Source organism: Nyctibius grandis, chromosome 5, assembly GCF_013368605.1.
Source record: "Nyctibius grandis isolate bNycGra1 chromosome 5, bNycGra1.pri, whole genome shotgun sequence".
In the NCBI taxonomy this organism is placed as follows: domain Eukaryota; kingdom Metazoa; phylum Chordata; class Aves; order Nyctibiiformes; family Nyctibiidae; genus Nyctibius; species Nyctibius grandis.
In genome coordinates, this window is record NC_090662.1 from 77,668,876 (window position 1) to 77,693,125 (window position 24,250).

General features: G+C 46.8%; 1 protein-coding gene across 3 annotated transcripts; it reads right to left on the reverse strand.

The window, feature by feature from the left end:
- Positions 1 to 7,580: 7,580 nt before the first annotated feature.
- On the reverse strand, positions 7,581 to 12,952 carry LOC137663328 (zinc finger protein 436-like). 3 transcript variants are annotated; one of them, XM_068400436.1, is made up of 2 exons: positions 12,873 to 12,952; positions 7,581 to 12,066 (listed from the first exon to the last, which is right to left on the reverse strand). In XM_068400436.1, the coding sequence occupies exon 2, from the start codon at positions 12,053 to 12,055 to the stop codon at positions 11,072 to 11,074; it is 984 nt and encodes a 327-aa protein (XP_068256537.1). In that variant the 5' UTR covers positions 12,056 to 12,066; positions 12,873 to 12,952; the 3' UTR covers positions 7,581 to 11,071. The 3 variants fall into 3 exon arrangements, with proteins under 3 accessions (XP_068256537.1, XP_068256535.1, XP_068256536.1); XM_068400434.1 differs by lacking the exon at positions 12,873 to 12,952 and adding an exon at positions 12,652 to 12,710; XM_068400435.1 differs by lacking the exon at positions 12,873 to 12,952 and adding an exon at positions 12,334 to 12,407.
- Positions 12,953 to 24,250: the final 11,298 nt, after the last annotated feature.

Below are 24,250 nucleotides of genomic sequence, written 5' to 3' on the forward strand. Positions count from 1 at the left end.
TATTCCTCAGAATTTTCTCATTATTTTCGTGAGAAACTTTTTTCTTGACAACAGCTGAAATAATGGATTTTTGCATATCCTTTTCTTCTGCAGTCTTAAAGTAAATGCTGTAGGAGGTCAGGTGTTTTGCTGAACTATCATTGCTGTGGCATTTCTTCTTTGGCTGGCAACTCTACATATTATTTTGAGCGGAATATAGGCAGAAGTCGCTACTGTTGCGTGAAATGTTGGTGAAACACAGGAACAGGTTGCCCAAAGAGGTGGTAGATGGCTCCTCCCTGGAAATATTCAAGGTCAGGTTGGATGGGGCTCTGAGCAACCTGATCTAGTTGAAGATGTCCCTGCTCATTACAGGGGGGTTGGGCTAGATGACGTTTAAAGGTCCCTTCCAACCCAAACCATTCTATGATGGTCGTGGTTTAATCCCAGCTGGTAACTAAGCACCACACAGCCACTCACTTACTCCTCCCCACCCCGCGGTGGGATGGGGAAGAGAATCAAAAAAAAGTAAAACTCATGGGTTGAGATAAGAACAGTTTAATAATTAAAATAAAATATAATAAAATAAAATAATATAAAATTAAATAATAATATTAATAATAATAATCGTATGAAAAGGAAGGTAACAAAAAGAGAGAGAAATAAAACCCAAGGAAGACAAGTGATGCACAGTGCAATTGGTTACCACCTGCTGACTGATGCCCAGCCAGTCCCCAAGCAGCGATCTGCGCCTCCTAGCCAACCCCCCAGTTTATATACTGAGCATGACGTCCTATGGTATGGAATATCCCCTTGGCTACTTTGGGTCAGCTGTCCTCGCCATGCTCCCTCCTGGCTTCTTGTGCACCTCCTCACTTGCAGAGCATGGGAAACTGAAAAATCCTTGACTTAGAATAAGCACTACCTAGCAACAACTAAAACATCAGTGTGTTATCAACATTATTCTCATACTAAATCCAAAATACAGCACTGTACCAGCTACTAGGAAGAAAATTAACTCTGTCCCGGCTGAAACCAGGACAATGATTCTATAAATCCTTTCTGTATTTGTGCCTTTGGGTGAAGCGAAGTCTTAATCTAACAATATCCCCATCATTCCTTGCCCACAGCAGCAATTGCTCAGGCACCCTATAGGAGGAGCATGTCATATACCCCAGTAAGTGATTTTAATTGACTATGCAGATTTTTTTTTTCTGAATAAATCTCTAGATTGTTAATTATACTTTCCATCTTTAAATTATGCTTCAGATTTACTGTCTTTTGGTAGTGGTCAGTATTTAACATGTGTCTCAGGCATGTTATTTGACCACTATGTAATGTGTCAGCAGGAGCTGGCTAACTGGAATTTAAGCTTTTTTTTTCTGGATTTTGATGTAGTATCATTAAATAGTACAGAATTAGCATCTTTGTCCACAGAGTCCAGGTCTGGACACATGCTTAGGTTCGGGCAGCTCTTTATTTTTCCCTCTACATTTTGTGGCAGAACACCTTCTCTCCTCCTTTTTTCTTTCAGTCTCTGCCTCTAAGACCACAGAGGTCTTTTTCATCTTCACGAGCCTTCTGGGAAAGCCATGAATCAAAACACATGGTCCATTGCATATACTCCGTCTGACATGTTTTCACTTGAGTCACTCCTTCACTTGAGGTGCGTGTGCTGTGATACTGTACTCCAAACCGAGAAACAGATGCTTTAATCCGGGCTGCATGGCAAACTGTCTCAAACAGAAGCTAACATTCATGTTTAGAAACCACGCAAAGTATTGCTAAAGGACGAAGGAAAGTCATTTCAGTTTTTGCTTTGTGCTGAGGCCTTACCTTTATTTTGGCTTTATTATGCTTGATTTTTAATTAAACTTGTACTTAGGTCATGTTATTGAAAAACTAGTATTAAATTAAGCTTCTTGTATTTGTAAGAAATTTATCCTAAACCATGATTTTCCCTGGAAAATCACCAGCACAGCAATCCCTCCCATCACTCTGTTTCTCTTTTCCATGCCCCTGGGACCTCCCATCCTGCCGCAGCTCTGGCTGCTCTCCCCTGCTGTCTCCTTACCCGAGCCTGTGCAAGAGGAGGAACTTGCTCCTCCTGCTTCAGATGGTCTTCCTTGCCGGGGAGACACAGATTCTGCCATCTCTGTCCACTACCTGCTCTGTGGCTGGGACAGGAGGCTGCAGGGGATGGATGTCCAGACATGGGACCTTCCTTTCCCTAATTAGGTCCCCACTTCTGGGTGCTGGAGGATGTACCAGCTCTCTGGTATTAGCCTGCTACTCTGAACACAAAGAGAAGATGTTTTTCCCACAGAAGGCAAGATACCCCCAGGGTACTGGTCCCCATAAACACAGGAGGAAATCAGCCCTGACTCCCCATCCCTGAGCCCCAGGGTACGAACATGAAAACACTGCTGTTTTGCAGAGCAGAGAAGGTGACGCGCTTTTTTTGTGCTGCAATACTTCCAGCATTTCAAAGCAGGCCTCGTGTTGCTCTAAAATGCCAGCAGATCATCGCATTTTCTAAACATGTTTTGCACACTTCTACGTAACTGCTCCTGGCTGATGTCCAGACAAACTGCTAAGATGGCAAACTTTGATCTCTGCAGGACTTGACATTTAAGCGCACAGGCTGGCAAAACTACAAGCAGGTAAGGAAGCTATGAGGAACCCTAGCTGCTGCTGCAGCAGACTTGTGTAGGCTCCTTGTATTCTGCTTCTCTTGATTCACTGAGAAAGGTGCAGCTAAACCAGGCACAATGCTATTTTCTTCCAGTGGCACAGACTTGTGAAGTTCCCTAGGCCTTGTTTCTTATGTAAGGAGTAAGAAAGGTGGCTGTAGAGAAGTTTACATAATTGCTGCTGGACATTTAAAGCAATCATTCATGATTGTGGTTTCCCATTTGGTACCCATGATGATTAAACTCGCCTAAGCCTCTCCTCTCCTTCCCTCAAATATTTTCCCCCTGTCATACTGACACGGCTGTTTGTGTGTCTATACAGTGGATTGGACCAGGAACTGATCCGGCTAAAAATAACCGAGGGTAGAGTGGGGAACTATTACTCTTCAGCCACTGAAACCTTCCAATCTGCATCATGATGCAGTTGCAGACACAGCTGAACTGGCACAATGAGCATAGCATGGGAGTAAATGACCATGAGGACACACAGAGCAGAGATAAGGGACACTCATTCTGCTTTTGAAAGAAATGCATGTGGAACCACAGCTTTAGCGGGCTGAGTGGGGTAGTACACACTGGGCAGCTCCACTCCTCAAAGGTACTTAGCAAGAGATGAGCACCGATTCCAGCCGTGTAACGTACATATGGAAAATAAAAGGTTCATAAGCTGGTCCTCCTCTGGAAATATTTCTTGTGTGCAAGAAAAAGGTACAGTTCTGTTTAATGCCTTTGTTCTGCTTTCTTTTAACTCGTCGTTGTTTCCCCAGGGCTGCTGTTTCATGACATGGATTGCATGGTGGCAATACCAACTTAAGGAACCGCTGAGCTCTTTGGATGTTTGTTACTACCCGCCCCAGACTGCAATTTTCCCTCACTTGTGCCAACCCTGCTGTTTGTGGAGCTGTGCTGAATGCTGGATCAGGGAAGCCATCCAAGTTAAAAATAACCCAGCCGGTGGCTGGGGATGGCAAAAGCCTCAGCCATCCGATGTAACCTGCTGTCACAAGTCAGTGAGAGCTATTTGCAATTGCAGGAAGTCATGAAAGCCCATCCTCGGAGATACCTATTTGCTACAAGAAATATGCACTTTTCAGCTAGTCAAAGGAGCCTTGTGAATGAGGAGGCACGAATCCTTTACCGGTGTTCATAAGGGACAAGAGAGCAAACCTCACTGCGCACAGATGCCAGCACAAAATGTCTTCACACAAGCTTTACTTGAGCTGGCCTTCACATGATGGTTTTGCAACAAAAGCTAATGGCAGTGTATGCTATTCAGCTGATGTATGTTGTTTATTCCGTGGATTAGGAAGAATGCTACCGTGATTTTTAAGTTTTGGAAGGGTACTGCAGATATGGGGGCTGTGCTAGCACCAAGCAAGAGAATAGAAGAGTATTTTTCACAGACATGAATCTAATAGCTTTGTGTTACAGAGCGAAGTACCAATTTGCAGATGTATTCCAGAAGAACACCTCTTCTTCTCAGCTCTAGAAAAACAATACCACCACTGTGAAGCACCAGCACTACCCTACGTTATCAGAGCAGCAGTGATGTGATTTTCATCTACTCATAGGCTTGGAGGGGAGCATCTGTAATTATTCATTGTCTCTTCTTTCCAAGCCATATCTGGGTTTCTTCTGGCTTCTCTCTTCAGTTTATGGTTCATGCCTCCTGGGTTGAGTATTTTTAAATACCAAATATTTCCTTTCTCTCCCCCTCCCACTTCTGACTTGGCATTTCACTGCTTCCCTCCCCAGGAATGCCCCTGCTGGGAGCTGGCTGGCTTGAGCACAGATAGCAATGAAGGTGAAGTATCAAGAGCCTCAGAGCCTGAGGAATTTCAGGATCTTCTCAGGTTATATTTGTTGAGAAAGGAATTCACCCTTTCTTCATATGCATTAGCGGCTCCGTACACACTGAGATGGAGGATGCAGCTGAAACCCACAGTTACATTAACATTAGCAGCTGCATCACATATTAGTGAAATGGAAGCAAGTGCCTGAGGCTTGGGGCAGGAAGTAGCTGCCCTAAGGCAAACTCTGAACGTGCTCACACCAACCTCTGTGCTCAGAATAGGCTTGAGGCATAACATCACTGTCGACCATGCCAGGTAACTCCCTAGATTTCAAGGGTGCAGAACAAGTACCATCATATTTTGCCATCTTCTTTCACCCTTCTAAGAGTACAAGGACTCACGTTCGGTGATTTTAATTCTTCTCTCGCTAGACACAAGGAAAAATGTTCTGCTCCAGCCCCCTTCCCCCTGCATTCCCATTGCTGCTTCTCTTCTTGTGATAATTGTTACAAGATATTTTTTTTTTTTCAATAAAACAGTTTGTGGTTCCTGTTTGACCCTAGGTTCACATAAAGGTTTGATCATATGTACAATGAATGTCTGCAGTCTATCTAATGCATACTACATGTTAACTCTGTTTTTCCTGTTTTGCTTGGTATTTCTGCCTGCCTGAAGGCATAGAGAGAAATCAAAGGTCAGCTGTTAAAGAAATTAGGCAAGAAAAGTAAGCAGTTGACCAGCAAAGAGGAATCTTCTTAAGCACAACAGCCAGGTGCAGAGCTGTGGGAAGCAACTTCTCAGTCCCTATCCTAGAAAAGAAGATCTTCTGCTAAGGCTGGGAAAAGGCTAATCAAATGACTTAAGCCTGTCAAAAGCTCTGCCTTCTGTAAAGGCAGATGCATGTTATGTGCTTTGGGGTGATTTAGGGTAAGCAAGGAGAGACTGCCCTTTTGTGAGGGGAAACTTAGACAGAATAGGGACTGACACAGAGAAGCCTCCTCTGTGGTTCTGTGCTTAAAGATGGGAAAGCGCACCCACCCGAACCATAGCTAGGTAGAGTTCAGCAGTATTTTGGTGACAGTAAGGTTGAGGTAGAGATATAGCAGACAACGGCCCAAAGCAACACATGACCAGCAGCAGCAGAATTGCAAGAGCTCTGGAAAGCAAAAAAAAAAAAAAAAAGTAGTCCAGATATGAGGGATCAATTACTTGGGGGGTCTGGAGAATGGTGACCCTTCTCCCACGCAGCTGTTACCACTTCCAAATCACCTCATCTTCCCAGCACCTTCAGGAAATCCAACTCCCTAGTCTTTCTTCCTAGCTGTTCATCCCATTTCAATCTCTTCTGCTTACATCACATGGTGACCTGGTTCAACCATTCACCTTTGCAATGGCAAAATGCAACACCTTTACTTTGGCTGTGTTGCCCTCCTTATTAATGCCATGCCATTACCCTTACCCATGCTCATGGCAGGGAGATAGGCTTGTGCAGGCCGGTTGTGCTTGCACTATTACCAGAGAAACCTTTCCATGGAAGCTTTGTCAGGGGTCAGACCAGCTGCGTTTCCAAGCAGAAAAACCTTACTTGGTCCAGCCTCCTGAGGCCTGTTGTGAGTTCTGGGAATAGCTTTGCATTTTCAGATGAAGGTTACTTTGCTCAATTCCTCGAGGCTGTGCAGCCAAGGTTTGCTGTGGTGTGGTAGTTATTTTGAACTGCCTGTCTGTATGGCTATTCAGACAAGTCTCTTACAAGCAATGCCGGCCTTTACATCCAATGGAGCTGTGCTTTGCACAGAGAGTGTCGAAGGGAAGGGAACAAAGGCATTCACACGTCTTTACACTCTCTGCATCTGTGAGAATGTTTGGGCCTGGTATGGCCTGCTTTAATTGCTGTGTGCTTTCACTTATCCTTTAAGGGTTCCTGTGCTCTGACCATGCTGTCCCACCCATCCCAATGTGTCTGTCAGGCACGGAGTCAGCTATCTGCAGCTACAGACACCTCCATAACAAGCCTCAAGAAGAAAAATTCTGCTTTCCCTAAGAAGTCTGGTTCCTATGTTGTATGGTTCCTAGGGTCTCACATCTGTTCACGTGAATGAGTGTCCCAAACCAGCCAGCTGTCAAAGTCCACCAGGACTGCAAAAGCGGCATTATCAAGTAGATTTATGCATTTTGTACCAAGCAAGCCAGCAAGCACTTGAATGAGAAAAGGGAAGGGACGATTGAGAGGTGGATCAGCCCACTTGTGAGATATATCAGGTTTGGCACGGAAAGGCTAAAGGCCCTTCAGAGCTTGGGACACAAGGATTTAAGCAGCAAAGCACACTACTCCAGCAATGCCTCTTTTGGCCTCTGTTTGCTCCATCTCCTGAAATATCTTGTATTTTCCTTTTTTTCAGAGATGGAGGCTCCTGCTGTTGTGTCTCTGGCTATTCAGATCAGTGTATCAGTGTTGTTGGGGTAAATGGGAAACACGGCCAGAAAGAAGAGTTTGCTGTGCATGCAGGGGCTTTTGTTTGTTTGATGTATCTCAAAAATCGCTTTAGAGATTACACATAAAATACTTTTTAAAATGTATTAAACACACAAAACACACCTCTTGTCCAAGATCAAAAGAAATTTGTTTTCCCAGTTGTAAACAATGAAGCAAAGAGGAATGTAAAAGAAGTTGTAGTTCAGTCATCACTATTACATGTATTTTGTCAGCAGGGGACCGGAAAATTGAACCCCATACAACCCAGGTGACAGAACTGGAAAGACACATAATCTCCTCAAAGCAGCTGCAGCTCTGCTAGAACCAGGTTCATCTACCAGCAGGATGGTGTGTCACTGCAGAATAAGGTTCTGCCACTTTCTCTCATAAAGGATGGCGAGCACTGTGTGCCATCCTCTGGCTTTTCAGGTTCATGCAGAAATGCCAGATGAAAATGAAGACCAATTCTAAGAATACCCCTCACCTCTGGATTCTTATTTGCATTGCACAGCAGCTGTGCTAAGTAACAGTCATCCCTCTGTGAAGGATGACACATGTATTTCCAAATCTGGTCCTGCTAGGGGCTAACAAACCGATGCTCAGGAGGTCACTCTGGGGAAAAAGAAAGAAAAAAACATGGGATAACAACACCAGGGTGAAAAATTTTATTTCAGAGACGTCATTCATCCATTTGTCTATCTTAGGTATTTCTAAAGTGCCATAGTCTCACTGTAGTATCTAAGCACCATTAGCATGACAGGAATCTACAGTATTCTACAGAGCTCCCTCAGCTGGCAGGAAGATCTGGGCACCAGCTGGTGACCACGGGGCTGGGATGGAGTGTGCTAGGGATGGTCTGCTGGAATGACAGTAGCTCATTACCTTTTGCTTTTTTCAGTAGTCTCCCACTACGATCCTGGAGGAGGAGATGGCTGGTAGAGAAGCCAGTGAGCTAGCTGCTGTGAAAGTAAACCTTCTGGTTCATTGACGTTTCGCACATGCCCATACCTCTGTCTTCTGAATTTGGCTCGTGAGTTTCTGCTGCCCACAAAGCAATTAAATCCCTGGAAGAGGAACATACCCTGTAACTTCTGCAACAGCAAAGGAAGTGTGGTGCCCAGATTCTCTTGCCAGCTAGATAATCACAAACGGTAAAGGGCAGACAGGCTAGGAGAAGTGAATTATTTCAGCCAAGTGACACTGAACAGGGGAAACTAACAGTGGATGGGGAAAGGAACTCCAGAAATGTGCTTACACCGGTGAGCAATCCAATCCTAGCTGCTAAGACTACTGCACTGGCGATGTGCTCTGAACCCTAAGGCCACTTTGATTTGACATATGGTTTTAAATAAGTTCATAAAGATCTCAGAAATAAATGAAAAATCCTTTTAATCTATAGAGCACTGTTAAGTATACACAGCACTTCACAAAGCATTTAGAAAGGAAAAGAAATGCTCTGAGGACTGCTGCAAAGGCATATTCAGGGGCAGCTGGCTTCTCAAATCAGAATCTCTATGTGAGAGGGTTTCTCTTTGAGTCAAGCTCAGCTATGTGCAGACCTGGGTGCGATTTCATTGATCTGCTACAGCAGCTCCGTTCAGATTGCCAAAAGAAAAGCTGTATTCACAAGATGCCTTTCCCTGGCAAACAGGGCTTCTGAGCCAAACACACAGCTTTAGTGCTGTAGATTTCTTTTAGGGAACTTAAACTGGAATGGGACAGACCCACACAAATTTATCAGTTCTACAGCTGGACTGCAGCATAAACTTTGAATTCAGTTTAAAATGAGCCTACTGACTGAGAGCTGTAGTATCCCTTCTGAAAGTAAGTCTGCTAGCAAATGAAAATCTTGACGCTTCTGCAACCAACTAGATGACCATTAGTCAGATTTCCAGACCACTTTCCAGAAGTGGAACAGAAATCAAGAAGTCATTGGTTTGAAGCTGTTCATAAAAAAAAAACAAAAACAAAAAACAAAAAACAAAAAAACCAAACACAAAACTAAAAGCAAAAATGTGCACTTGCAAACGAAGGCTTTGGTTCCTATGTAAACAAAGCCCACTCCGTTTCTGAAAGCTCCTCCTACTTCCCTGAGCAGCTGCACATAAAGGTGCCTTGTTCCTCTAGGAGCTGCAAACAATTCCATGCTCCCCCTACAGCTCCTTTTTATTAAACTATATGAAAATAACATTTTATCAGCAGTTGAGTGTCAAGAAGTGGCTTGGGGCTTGCAGAAGGGATCCCTGCAATCCCTTGGAGAGCAGCAAGTTTTGTAGAGAAAGCCATTCACAAGCATCCCTGGCCAGCAGCTGCTCAAATCCATGGATCTTCTTAGCATCTTTATTTCCTTCATCTCTTCCCCACAACAGCTCCAGTCCTTACACTGGCATTCCTTCTTCCAGAGACCTACTGAAGCCATGGAGCCAGTTGCAGGATTAGTAAGGTGTATCACAAAACCAGAAATATTTTCTAAGCTCCAGCAGTGCTGGATAAGCACACCAGTCGGTATCATCACTAAAACCATCAGCAGCAAAACAGTCAAAAATATAAACAATGTAAAGTGTTGCACTGCAATTCCTTGTAGTTAATACCATGAGGGGGGTACATCCTACAACTGCCACTGATACGTACCGGTGTAAAACGAGGGGGAGAGCACAATGAGTGACATTTAGAAGTCATTCCTTGCAACCATAGGGACCACATATTTTTCTATAGATATATAAATAAACCAACTCATTTCCAGATCTTATACACACACACACAAAGTAATCAGTGTAAAACTGAATGTCCGGATGTGAAAATTCAGATGTTTTGGTATAAAACCGATTTCTCCCAGCTTCTTATTGAGCAATGCTAGTATGCACAGTATGTTTAACGTTTTGAGAAGTACTGCTATGGTGCAGTGTCGCACAGCTGGCCACTTTGATCACTGCCATGGTGTGCGCACGCACGATCGCTCACGTGTGCGTGTAAAGATACACTTAGTATAAAAGCTAGTTCATACATATGTGAATACATATATATAGATGTGACACACGCACACACACACTGGTCAAAATGCGACTTGAGAAATACTGGTATGGAATCAGGTCAGTCCTAGTACACTGTTGTTCTGTCCTATGTTGCAACACAGATTATATCAGCCCACTTGAACCGTATCTGTGAATTTGAATTCTGCAGAATGAGGAGGATACCAGCACAAACTCACAGGCAACCTCCATACACCTGTCAAGTTGCGTACCACAGTCTTAGCAGCAGCAGCTATAATTCGGATTTTTTTTTTTAAGCCTCCAGGTATGATAGTTTTCTACATCAGTTACCCACCAGTTCTGCGATTCCAGAACAGGCCATGTCCCTAACCTGCAACTCCCTCATTCCTACCATCCAAGCAGCATTTGCAGAAAACCTTTGCAGGCATGCCTTCCTTCTCTGGTTACAGGGTATGCCTACACGTTCCTTTTACAAGCAGACTCAAGCAGTCTTTGCCTGTGCTTCAAGTTGGCCCGCACACTGTACATGCAGAACGCAGCGTCTCCAGCTTCTCAGGAGGACTTACTTAGCTTTGACCTTCCTGACCGCTGTATGAGACACTGAGCTGGCTTAGTGTCCATAGACCTGTGCAATACTATATGTCACACATTTTAGCTGCGAGTGGAACAAAGCCCCTTAAAGGCCCCACCTCCCATCTTATTTCCCTTGACATGACCACACATGCATACGTTGCATGACCAAGCAGCTTCTCATCATGTGACCTTACGATGTGTGTTCTCTCCTCAGGCTCCCAGGCAGACACCTCTCACAGACAGGTGGGAGAAAACATCTGCCCCTTGGCCACATGCAAGATGGCATCAGATTCTAGTACCGGGAAAAAGGATGACAGGGCCTTGGGATGCAGAACTACCCACTGCAACCACTGCTCACTTTCTGTCCATGCCTGAGGTACGTTGGGAGGAGGAGGTGACTGAAAAAGGCAACACAGGTCAAAGGAATTACTCTGGCCAGCTGCCTATGATCCAGGGGCCCTGGTGTAGCCACACCCTTGTCCACCTCCTTGTCCCTTAGGCACATTTTGGACAGGCCTGAATCAGAAGCTGCATCCTAGATCACCCACAGGCCACACCTAGTAACGCTGCCTACCACACGTGCACCCGCTGGTGTGAGACTAAGTAGGAGTTGCGACTGAAGCTCCTCCCACAGCGCGAGCACTTGAAAGGTTTCTCCCCAGTGTGGGTACGACGATGACGGATGAGGGTAGAGTTGTCACTGAAGCAGGTCCCACACTCTGCACACTTGTATGGCTTCTCCCCAGTGTGGGTGCGACGGTGCTGGACAAGGTGTGAGCGCTGGCTGAATCTCTTCCCACAGTCAGGGCACAAGTATGGCTTCTCACCTGTGTGGACACGCCGGTGGATGACCAGTTTAGAGCTCTCACTGAAGCACTTGTTGCAGTCAGCACACTTGTAGGGCTTCTCACCTGTGTGGAGCCGCTGGTGGGCAATGAGGTTGGAGCTGTCACTGAAGCGCTTCCCGCATTGGGGGCACTTGTAGGGTTTTTCGCCTGTGTGAAAGTTGGCGTGGCGGAGCAGGCCTGAGTTCTGGTAGAAGTTCCTCCCACACTTGGTGCAGACATAAGGCCTCTCGCCAGTGTGGTTGCGCTGATGCTGCACCAGGTGGGTGCTCTGACTGAAGCTCTTCCCGCAGTCCTTGCACTGGTATGGCCGCTCACCTGTGTGGACGCGCTGGTGCTGGATGAGGTGGGAGCGGCGGCTGAAGCTCTTGCCGCAGTCAGCACACATGTATGGCTTCTCCCCGGTGTGGATCCTCTGGTGGCGGATCAGGTCAGAGCTGCGGTTGAAGCTCTGCCCACACTCGATGCAGATGAAGGGCTTCTCTCCCATAAATGCTCGCTGGTGCACCGTCTCCTTCCGCTTCCGAAAGCCACAGTGAGAAGTCTTCTCTGGCCTCGTCTCTGGGGAGAGGAGGTCTGGCCTCGGACAGGACACTTCCTGGTCGCAGCCCGGAGGAGAAGCTTCCCTCATGAAAAAGTCCGAAATGGCCCTGCAGGGCTCAGCTGCCTCCGGCCCATCTCGCTGGAGATCCCCCTCATTTTCACTCATGCTCCCATCACCTGCTGGGACAGAAGGAGAGTCCAGCACAACCAACACGTTTAGTTACGGCCCGCGCCCCCTCTTCACCCAGTTTGGCCACCGCAGCCGTGCCGCACGGCCCCCGGCCAGGTGCTGTGTCCTCCCGCCCAGTCTGTCCCGGCTCCGCCGCTTCCAGGGGAGAGGCCAAGGCATCGAGACCGGCTCCATCCTCCCTCGCTCTCTGCCACCCGCCTAAGAGGCCACCCCCGTCACCCCGGACCGACACGGGCGCTGGGGACGGGACGCACCCCGCGCCCGCTCCTGCCGCCGGCAGCAGCAGCTTCTCCCGAGGGGGCCGGGCGAGCTGGCCGGGGCACGGGAGGCCGAGGCGCTGGGCCAGGGAAGGAGCTGCCGGGAGCCGGGGAAGGAGGCGGAGCGGGGAGGCCGGCAAGCAGCGGCAGGGCCTGGCGGCGGCGCCCGGCCGGCCCTCACGAGCCCCGCTGCCTTCCCGGGCAGCACCGGCAGCGAGGCTGCGGGAAAACCAACCCCCGCCTCGGGCGCGCCCCCGCAGCCCGGCTCCCGGTCTGCCCCCGCCCGGGGCCGGCGACCCGCCGTGCCCGCCTCACCTCCGCCCGGCGGCGCGGCCCCAGCCCGGCCCGGCCGGGGCGGAGGGGGCGCCGGGCGCAGCCCCGGCTGGGCGCGGCGCGGCCAGCGGCCGCGGGGAGGGGAAGTTCCCCCGCGCGGGGCCCGCCCCGCCGGCACTTCCTGCGGCTCCCGGGCGGCGGCCGGCCGGCCGCTATGGTTGTAACCCTTCAGGCCGCGGCCCGCCCTGCCCTCCGCTCCTCACCGCGGCGGCCGGAGGTTCCCCCCGGCCGGGCGCGGGGCTGCAGGAGGCCCCGGCAGGCGAGGCCCGGCCCGGTGGCTGGGCAGGGCTCGGCCGCCGGTGGAGCACCTCCCCGCCCGCGGCGTCTGCCGCCGGCCACCCCCCAGCCCGGGGGCGGCCGCCGCCCCGCCACGGCCTGCCCCGCCGCCGGCCTGCCCGTGCTGCCCATCCCTGCCTGCCCTCGGGCACTGTCCCTGCCGGCTCCCGGGGTATGGCCACTGCCCATGACCTGGCCCCGTTCAGGGACTTGGAAGGAATGAGGAGAGGCTGGGGCGGGTCTCTGGCCAGGCACCGCGCTGACACGGGTCACAGAGCGGGGCTGGCCCTAGAGGGACAGCCCTGCTCGCTGGCAGCGCGGCATCTGCGCTCAGGGACCAAGGGGCGGTAGGAAGTGAAAGGGACCGAGGTTTTGTGGTCCTCCTCAGGTGGCTGTCCTGCTCTCCTGTCCTGCCCGTGCTGGGGCTTCCAGTTTTTGCAATGCTGTTCCACAGCCTCTCCTCTGCTGTGCAGCCTTCACAAGCTTCCTCCCATTGCCACATTTTTCTGTTGCCTCAGTTGTTTTCTTCACCTAACACTCCCTGGCACATCTTCGTATCACAACTGTCACTGTTTCCTCCCTCACATTTCTTTATTCTGGCTTTGGAATAAATAGAAGGCTCTGAGGAGACCCAATTGTGGCCTTTCAATACTTACAGGGGACTTACAAGAAAGATAAAGACTTTTTGCCAAGGCTTGCAGTGACAGGACAAAGGGCAACAGTTTTAAACTGAAAGAGGGTAGGTTTAGATTGGACATAAGGAAGAAATTCTTTACTGTGAGGGTGGTGAGACACTGGAACAGGTTGCCCAGAGAAGTTGTGGATGCCCCATCATTGGAAGTGTTCAAGGCCAGGTTGGACGGGGCTTTGAGCAGCCTGATGTAGTGAAATGTGCTCCTGCCCGTGGCAGGACGAGATCATCTTTGAATGTCTCTTCTAACCCAAACCATTCTGTGATGCCCAAATTCCAGCACCTGATGCATTCCCAAACTGCTCTATAAATGAGGAACGGTGGCTGTTTTGATGAAAGGAAACTCAGAGCACATGGGGGGAAAAAAATTGGATTTACCAAAAGGTAAGAAAGACTAGATTTTCATGAGGCTTTCATGCAGTTGAGTCACAGCATTTGGAAGTACTGAGTCAACCAAGAGGACAGGACACACCTATTTTTGGCTCAGGATGCAAAGTTTTGCAGAACCTGAACTGACACTTAGCTCTGTATGCTTAAATACTGACATGAATATTCATTAAAAAATTTACTATGATTGTTAAATAATCAGAGTTAAATGCTAGTGTTTTCCACAGTTATTCAAAGCAGAAGAAACAAAAGACTCTTTAATGCTTTGGTGCCCTTGAACACACCACAACTTTTCCTTCTGACCTGATATGGCGGGAAAATAGTTCTGTTGTCCCCATTGTGCATGCTGAATTGTTTTCTGATTTACTCCCAGTCCCTTTTAAACAAACAGCTCTGTCTAGTAATTGTTTTGCAGACCATATACCCAAATGTTGCTTCACTGAGGTAAGTGTTGTTGACCAGGAGAATTAGCCATTGCAAGAGAGAAATTAAGTTGTGTAAATAAGAAAATGTGTTCCATGAGATGGAAAAACAAGAGAAAGGATTAGTGAACTACACACCCACAGAGTTCCCAGTGTAGTCAGCTGGAGGAGGAGAAAGCCTTTACTAAAATCTTTCACAGGGGCTGCAGGGGAGCACAGCTTAAAATCTTGAAAAATAAATTTTAAGGAGCAAGTGGTAAGCAGGAAAAATGTGGTAGTGATTGTGTTCAGCTTCTTCTGTGCAAGCTGGAGATCTGGTACTCGGTATGTATACCTGGAAAATAATCACAGGTAGGGAAGATGGAACCTGGGATCAAATTGTCAGTCAGGCAGCTGCAGGAGTACAGCACAGAGGAAGGTTACGTTAATATTTACATGCCAATGCAAAAGAAGATGCTGATCCTAGAACAGGACACGACCAGCCTCACAGAGGGTGGAGGCACAGAGGAAGTGGGCATGAAAAAGAAAGAGGACCTATACTTCCCCATCTTTGGAGCGGCATGGCTGAAGGAGATGGAAATGAAGCCAATTGCTCACTGGGTAAGGAAAGGCTGGGAAGATGGCCAGGGACGCGTTGCTAAAAGCTTTGAAACATAATACCCACAGAGGTGAGCATCATCGGAATAACAGCAATAAAAGGCTGGAGGATGACAGCAGGATGGTTTGTTGTGAATAATTTACAGTAGCTTAATTAATACCAAAATAATTTATAATAAGGATTTTAATCATAGTTTAAATCACCAAGTGAGCAAATTTGTATTAAGTAAGCGATGTTAATCATGTTTTGTAGGCATACTTTTTTAAGGGTTGTCTTCCCTAAAGGAAAGATTGATTCTAATTGTTTGTTGAACATTCAGAATCTTAAACTAAGAGTAATATTTTCACAAAATAATTTTTTTTTTTTGTTAGCAAGAATACACTACATATACACACAAGTAGTTCTATAAGTTAACATGCATTTAATTATTTATATAACCCACATAAATTTTCAGTGTCATGATTTTGTAAACTGTTGAATTACACTTCCTATTTATTAATTAATTCCTTTGTTTATTCCAGACTTGACAAGATGTTTGTGGAATTGGAATAACTGAAAAGAAAAAAATAGAATTTTATATTTGTCTTATACGTGAAATACGATTAATAGATCTAAGAAATTCTTTGTGTTTAAAGTTGAGACATTTATTAAACAAAGCTTAAGAAACTGAAATGACAATTGTAATAAATCTCACACAGAATTATTATTCAGATTGAAAGAGGAAACTAAGCTTTCTGGCCTTAATATTGTCTAAGTTTGTGGTTCATTTTCTTTAAGACCTTGGCAACGAGTATACTGAGCTTCAATTTATTTCTTTAATGTAACATAAACCAAATTATTTTTGTAGGTTATTGTAAATCTGGGCTTTAAAGTGGATGGCCATCTTTTCATGTTTAATTTAAATAGGTTTAACAGGGGAAAAAATTACACACATTTAAAAAAATACATTAAAATATTTCTAGTTAAAAAAAACAGAACCACAAAGAAAGTATTTATTAACGACTTGGCTGGCTGCTCTTGCTTTCACACCGTTCCCTTCACACACTCTCTCCCATTTCAAGTGCTCTGTGTCCTCCAATATGCCGATAGATAACATGCAGCCTTCTAGTTCCCAAACCAAACTGTCTTGTTATTAAGATAAATCTTACAGAAGGACTGGGTCACAGACACTGGCTTCTTGATAGCTCCCCAAGTTCTTCCTTCCTCTCCTCCTCCTTTGAAATGCTGTGCAGATTCCTCACTCTTTCCTTTTGGCAATTCATACCGTGTCATGTGTACCAGTCTGTTGGGGTTTGCCATGGTTCCCAGGGTACAATCCGTTACAGGTTTGTGGCCATCAGTTGCGTTCAGCTGTGGCTCTCCAGGTCTCACAGCCTGTGAAGAATAACGGTCTTCAAACCGGTTTCCCTTTTCTTGTTCGTGTTGATGGAGAATTTCCTTCTGCCCACTGCAGTTCTCCTGCTTGCATTGGAAGGTGTCCTGTTGGTTCCCCATAGACTTACATGCTTCGTCTCCTTTGGGACTTTGAAGTGAGGTAAGGGTTGAGGCTTTTTCAGCACTCTATTTTGTCATGGCCTTATCTGCCCAGATGCATTAGCTGGTTACTGCTACTACTTTGCCATTACCTCCAGTTTTGTCCCGGATTTATACCCACCTCTTGCTCTGTGTTTGTTTGCTGAAACTGCTGTGCTTGGTGGTTACTGGTGTAGCTATTTCATGGTTATATACAGACATTGCTCATCTGTGCATAGCGTTTTGGGTCTATTGCTGCAGAAGGCACTCTAGCTGAGAAACCTCTATCCACCTTGTGGTATGAGCCTTTAAATCTGTTTGGATTAGTGGTTACTCCTCTTTAAACAAAACTATGTGTTGGACACATCATTTGTACTTCACACAGAGAACCAGGAACACTTGCTCCTTATCATGAGGCAAAATGAAAAATGTATAATTTTATAGTAGTATCATCCCATGCTGTTTGAAATGTGGAGTTCCCCCCCAGTAATAATCTTGTCATCTACAGTCTTGATGACTGAGAGCCTTTCTCGTGCCTGGGTTCAGTTTTCACATCCAGAGTTTAGCTGATACCGTTATGGACAGATGTAGTTAGTAAATGATTGCCAGCTGTGTCGATGTCTTATGCATCTCAGGATGACAGAGTTAATTTTTGATCTTGCAGGCAATGAACACTTTGCACTGGATGCATTAGGTCATTTTTTTGTCGGTCCTTGTCCTTGTTCTTGCTCCACTCCACTTGCTCCTGGAATATGGAGCTGGAGCCTTACTGTGCGGAAGGTAAAGCACTTCACAGTCTTAGACAAGTTGTATTCACAATCTTAGACAAGCTGCCTCTTCCGTGGGAGGTAAGGAAATGTGATTTTTCTAATACCTGACTGGGGAACAGAGACTAAGATCTAGTTGCACCAGTCAACAACTGGCAGATGGTTAAATATGAGTGGCTCTGGCACTATGCAGCTTATGCAAGGTACCACTGGCTGAGCAGGGGAATGAACCTGGCAGTCCAGAGCCTGAAGGGAGCATCCCAAAACATGTGTCTCATTTGTGGATATGAATGTTATTATTGGTTATTATTGTATCAATCTTTGCTTTTTCTATGTGTGAGACTTGCAACATCTATCAATGGTGCTATAGTCCTGGGGAGCGAGTCTCAGAGCAGCGGCACCAAACATTTGCCCATCAGTATGTACTGCTAAATGCCTCAGTTGGTTTCTTATCAAAACTGCAAGCAGATCCTAATGTAGCTGAGCACAGATGGGTGCTGTATGGATAGTTCTGTAAGCAAATCTGTGTGTTCAAGTGTATTTGCATGTGACTACTGTAGTGTGTGTTGGCACTTGGATTTATGGGCTTCTGTCTTCATTGGAGAACCTGAGACTGAATCTTACTCCCCCTTTTTGTTGAATAAGTTAAGAAAAGGAACAGGTGGTGAAAGTCAGGCTTCATACAGTGTCCCTAAATACCTGCTTAGTGCAGGAACTTTTTCTCTCTCCTGTATTGTTGTCCCAATTCAGCCAGAAGAAATTGATTATCTAGGAATGAGCAAACTTTGAGAAACATTATCTGGAGAAGCACACCTTTTCAGGACTTAAGACATGAAATGGGGATGCATATGCTGGATTAATGCTAACAGCACAATACTATTTTTTTAATATATATATGTGTGTGTCACAATACATATTTATCTTCACAAGTAAGTTACATGTGCCAGTATGCAGGTGCCAATGGAGATGTGTCACTTTCAGATCAAGGCTTTGTTGGGCCAGATTGTGGCTTCAACACTTCATTATCATGTACCCTGTCTGTGATTCTTTGTCTCCTGAGGCATCATGATGGCTACACGAAAATCACAGAATCACACAGAATCACAGAATGTTAGGGATTGGAAGGGACCTCGAAAGATCATCTAGTCCAATCCCCCTGCCGGAGCAGGATTACCTAGACCATATCACACAGGAACGCGTCCAGGCAGGTTTTGAATGTCTCCAGAGAAGGAGACTCCACAACCTCTCTGGGCAGCCTGTTCCAGTGTTCGGTCACCCTCACCGTAAAGAAGTTTTTCCTCATATTTATGTGGGACCTCCTGTGTTCCAGCTTGCACCCATTGCCCCTTGTCCTGTCAAGGGATGTCACTGAGAAGAGCCTGGCTCCATCCTCATGACACTTGCCCTTTACATATTTATAAACATTAATGAGTGGTAAATCAGTGGTAGTTTCCAATAATTTTCCTTTCATTCACTTTCTCTAAGCAGAAATGAAAAGGCTATTTTTCTTACGCTGACTCTAAATCCATTTACTGGCTTCTTTACTGGGAGGAAGTCAAAGAAGTAATTTTCTAGTCTTCGTACTCCTTTTACTCATGCACCTTAAAAATCAAATTATACCCTGGTGTCAGGATATATGGAGTAAGTGTGGGATGCAACTGCATCCCTGCTGAGAAGCCGAGGGATTCTAAAGGCTTTAGATCTCCAGGTCCCACTGGGATTTGACTGGGCATGGGACTTCTCCTAGATGCCTCTGAAGTGCCTGACTTAAAGCTTTCAACACAGGGGAAATTTTACCTGGCTGTTCAGAATTTACCCATGTTTTCAGAACCCTCTGGCTTTTCAGGTGGGACATTTCGGAATTATCTCATGACTTCGGTGGGGTTTTTTCTGCCAGTCCTGGTGAGACTGAGAGTGATGTCTGCCTGCATTTGGCTGAAATGCTGTTTCCCAGCTTACCCAGGTGGTGGCAGATTTGGACGATATTAAATCAGTCTTTTCCACCCATTTTGCGACGGAACCGAATTGTTTCCCACTTCGGTTAAAGCTGCCGCCTTCTCTCTTTCGTACCTCTAAAGCCATTTAAATGGCTTTCATTTAAAATGGAAAATCTCTGCTTTTAGTCCTTGACACAAGTGTTATCTGCTGTTCTATTTCTTGTTAAATTTCTGCTAAATCAAAGTTTAATTACTAGATTTGTTAGGGAAGGGATTTTTATTAATTTGTCTGCTTATTTAAACTAATGAAGTGCTATTGATTTACAGAGTGTGTGTGTCAAATTTAGTCCTGTGTCTGTTGTACCACACAGAAAACCCACAGATTGGCTGTCCCAAAGTTTCTGCTGCGTCAGGACTTGCTTCTAGAAGGAATTATCTGTCCATTGGTGCTGGGAACACTCCCTGAGGCTTTTAAATGAGAACCTCCCACAGAGCCACACAATCTCCCAGCCCCACTCCTTGTTTCTTGAAGGCAGAACTTCCATCTTTCTGCATTTTCACCCTCTTCCTGCTACTAAAGTTTATTCAAGCCTGCAAGGTTCTGATATCCTTTATTTATTAATATTTCCATAGATTTTAGGGGCGGTACCCACAAATTAAGTGCTGCAGTGTTTTGGGGGTGGGTGGGCAGAAAGGATGACTGTGATAGTTTGACTTCTTGCTTAATACATGCCAAGGAACTTCTTTGTATTAGTTCTTTCTTCAAACCCAGTAGCTAATCTGTTACTGCTGTAGTAATTGCTTGAGTGACACATACGGGATGAATATTTTGAATATCTTCAGGTTTATGCAATGTTTCTTGGTTTATCCTTCTGTAGGTTATGTTAGCTGTTTCACCCCAGCATCGCCGTTGGAGTTTATGTTCCACTGTTATTCATCATGGCTTTTGAAGACTTTTCCTGCATCTGTGCTTCCTGTGATAGATTCTCCTATCCTGTAAGCGTGGTTTACAATCACCAGAAATCAAATCCTTTGCATTTGAGAAATTAACTTCATTATCCTTCCTTGAAAAACAAGAAAACCTGCAAAACCAGGGAGCCTGCCAAGCTCCAAAACACTTCTACAATATACTAGCAAAACCAAAATGCACGGAGTAAAAATAAATGTGGTGAATCATGCTTTAATCCTAATCTTAAACTCCTTTGATGCTTTTCCATTTATTTGTACATTACAATTTTTCAAGTGTTTTTAAGCAGCATTCTTGGCATCCTCAGTTATTGAAATAGCCATACTGTGTATAGCCATGCTTTGTGTAATTTTTTAGTTTCCTTGGGAATGTGGTGAGCCTTTTTTGTCCTGGATGAATTTAGAAGGGTGAAATTTGGGCCGTATTCATTACAATGGTGAAATATGCAATAAACCATGCTAGAGTTTATTATATGTGAAAGTGCTTTCCATTTGAGAGAATTGTGTTAATGCTGCTCTAGACTGCAAGTTCTTTGTGGCAGGAAACACCATTTCATTTTGTATTTGTACAGTACCAAAGTACAGTTACATCTCGGTTGAGTACAGGGTCACCAAGAAGCTATTGTAATATAAATGTAGTACAATCGTAGATCTCCACCTCCTGGTTTTTCTCATACATGACAGCTAAAATTAGACAGCCACTGAATTTTGAGGGGAAAAAATATTTTGGCCATAACTTCTGCTTCTTCATTTTAGGAAAGAAAGGACTGTACACAATATTCAAGCTGATAAATTTGTTGTCCTCTGGTGACCTGACAGAGATGCCACTGAGATCCTGGGCACCTGCACATTCCAAATAGCTCTGCCCTGCTGAGATGGAAAAGCAACCCGTTCAGCTTTTTGTCAGGGAAGATAATAAGTTGCAACACAGTTTTGTCTCTGTTCTCTGTTTGTTTTTCTTTTCATTTCTAATAAGTTTAATATTAAAATATTTAATTTAAAATAAAATTTCATCACTGGCCATAATTATTTGCATGTCACTTCTTGGATCAGTTTTCTGACAGGGCAGTCATGATCTCTACTTACATGCTGGCTGCTTTTTTTTCTCCCCTAGTAGGTGTTCGCCTTTCAGAAAGAAAGAAGGAGGGACTGTAAGGGAAGAAAAGATTTGTCAGCAAGATTTAGGCTTCCTCTGAACCTCTGCCTCGAGAGTGAGGTGAACTGGTGCCTCCTGGGAGAATTCCTTAATTTTTTCACTGAAGATTAGGGGAGTAAGAGATGTGGTAGGAAGGAAGTGGCATTCAACTCTTGTGGCCTTTGCAAGCAAATACAATGATATTTACTTAATTTTTGGAGTTATGCAATTATATTTGACTCTCAGGTATAATTACAAAGAGTTTTTACAGCAAGGATTTCTTTTTCTAAAAACTTTTAACAAAACTGAAATACTTTTTTTGAATATATCAGCTTTGACAGACTTTAACCACCTTTTGGAAAGGAACAGCCATTGAAAGCAAACAGAATATTCTGTTATAACGTGCTTGTGGAGAATTATTTTATTTCCACATTCGAATGGAAAGATGCAGCCCACCTTGTTCACTGAGCTCTCTGTGCACATGGTATGGAAATGAAGGTCAGTGAAAAAGAACTGAAGATATCCCTGGTTAAAATGGGGAAGCAGACCCACGGGGCAATTTAAGCTGTGGAAAAGGTCAGCTCATGGAAAAATTGTGAGTGAAGCTCAGTACCCAGAGAACCTGGGAAAGGAAGGAGCAGAGCCACAGTCACTTTTCCTGCCCTTCTCTGCTCCCAGCTTGCAGCACGTGCAAGTCCATAGAACACCACCCATCCAGGCATGTGCCGTTGGGGAGGAGTGACTAATTCATGGAGTTTGCGGGAGCATGGGGTGGTCATTCATTCCAGCACGATTCCTCACCCACAGCTCCTGCCTGCTGGCGAGGGAGCCTGAGGGCAGGGGAGAGGCGAGGGGGTGCCCTGAAGAGAGGAGCTGCCGGGAGGTTAGTTCCTGAAGCTCCACATGAAACGGTGATCACCACTGTTTCTCATGCTGTTTCTGAGCTCCTGAGTTTCAGGGCCCTCTCGCTGCCGCGGTAGCTGCTGCATGTCTTCCATCGCAACAGGGCAGGTTTTCCTCTTTGCCCTCTTTCCTTTCTCACCTTGCCAAGCTGCACCCCACCGGGCACGAAAGCCCATGGAGAAAAGCTACAGCTTCTGCCAGGGCAACACTGTCCACCCTCATAAGGGGGAGTGGAGTGTCGCTTACGCTCTGTGCCGTGCAGGTGGTGAGTAGAACAGCCCCCCTCTCACAGTGACCCCGCAGTGAACCCCACGAGGGAACACGGCCAGAGTGCGCGAGGTAATGGAACCACAGAGTCACCAGGGAGCTCAGCTCTGTGGTGACTCAACTCCCGTCATGGGACAATTAAGGAAAAGCCCCCGCCGTATTTTGAGGGGGTGTGGGGACTCCGAAGGGCAAACCCGAGGGGTGCCCGGTGAGCACGCAGCAGCCAGGGCGCCCGGAGCCCGGCGGCCGTTAGCCGCCGCCCGCGGGCACGGCGGTTCCCCACCTCCCGTCGGCTCCGCCAGGGCAGGGCTCCCCGGGGAACCGGGGCAGCTCGGCAGGCTAAGGACGGGCGATCGGCAGCCCTGGCAGGGTGGCAAGCGCCGGGGGAGGCGGCCCCGAGGCCGCTGGGGCCGGGCAGCAGCCCTGGGGCCCTGCACCCCTGGGCCGTGCCCGGGCCTGCCGCCCTGCTTCTCCCCCATCTCCTCTGGCCTTTCGGCCCCATGCAGGCGCGGTGCGGCGGGGCGTGCCTCTTCGCCGGTGCCAGTCACTGCCTTCCCCTCGCCAGGGAGAGCCAGGAGCAGGCCCGGGGAGGAGCAAAGCCCGAGCCCCCGGCACAGCAGCCGGCCGGGCAGCGGGAGGGAAGCTACAGGCCCGGGGCACCAGCCGGGAGGGGGCCGAGCTCACCCGGCGGCCCCAAAGCAGGGCTGGAGTAGGCTGAGTTGCTGCTCAGAGGCTGTCGGGGAGGGGCGGAGCGGCTCTGGAGGGAAGGGGAGCTTTTAGGTGGCGGAGGTGCGTTAAAGGTTGGGGAGAAGCACGAGAGCTTGAGGCTGAGAGGAGTGGGGTCTGTGCCAGGAGCTGATGCAGCCCTCAGGGAGGGCTTGTCGGCGTGTTGAGGGAGATTGGGGTTAGATAACATTTCGTTTTGTCACACTGGTCTCTTGGTTAAGCTCTCCAGCTTGCAAGTCACCAAACCTCAGGTCTTCCTAGCAAACTCATCTCTCTATTTAGATGGTGTTCAAGAGCATGTGCAGGTTTGCCGCTTCTAGTCAGCCTGTGGGTACTGCCAAAATGCACTGCACCTGTGTCTGCCCCTCCCGTTCTCCTCCCATCTCTTCGGGGAAGGTTTCACACTCTGGGTCTCCTCTTCTCTTCTAGATGGAGCCAGTAGTAGAGTCTGTATTCTGTCTTCTTCAGGAGCCTGGCAAAAGTGATATTGCAGGATATACAGGTGAGATGTAAACTCTGCTAGTTAAAGCACGGAGGGAAGCTTGAGGCTCCACCAAGTGGTGCTGGGGACATGGCGTTCCCTCTCAGCTGCCTGCTCTGTCCTGGGTTTGCTAGGATGGTATAGCATGCTAGTTTGCAGCAAGGTGGTCAGTGGTATTTTGTGTTTCATTCTGCTGTGGGTTTCTAGCAGCTGTTTTAAAATAAAACAGTACAGTTCCTTGGGGGTGAAGAAAGCCAGCACACTTGCCTTTTTTATGGGTGAGGAAGGTCTGAGGGAGTTGCACAGCTGCATCTGAAATGCATGATGCCCCAGCACTATCTCTGGGTGGGAATGGAGGGTTGTTCAGTTCCCATTTCACTGTTAGAGACCTGGGGCTCTGCGTGGGCCCCTGGTAATAATCATCTGCTAGGCTGTAGAGTGAGGGAATGACTGCTCCTGCGAGAGGGAGTAGTCTTCATCCTTCTGGGAGAAAGCTACCTCTTGGATGTAATT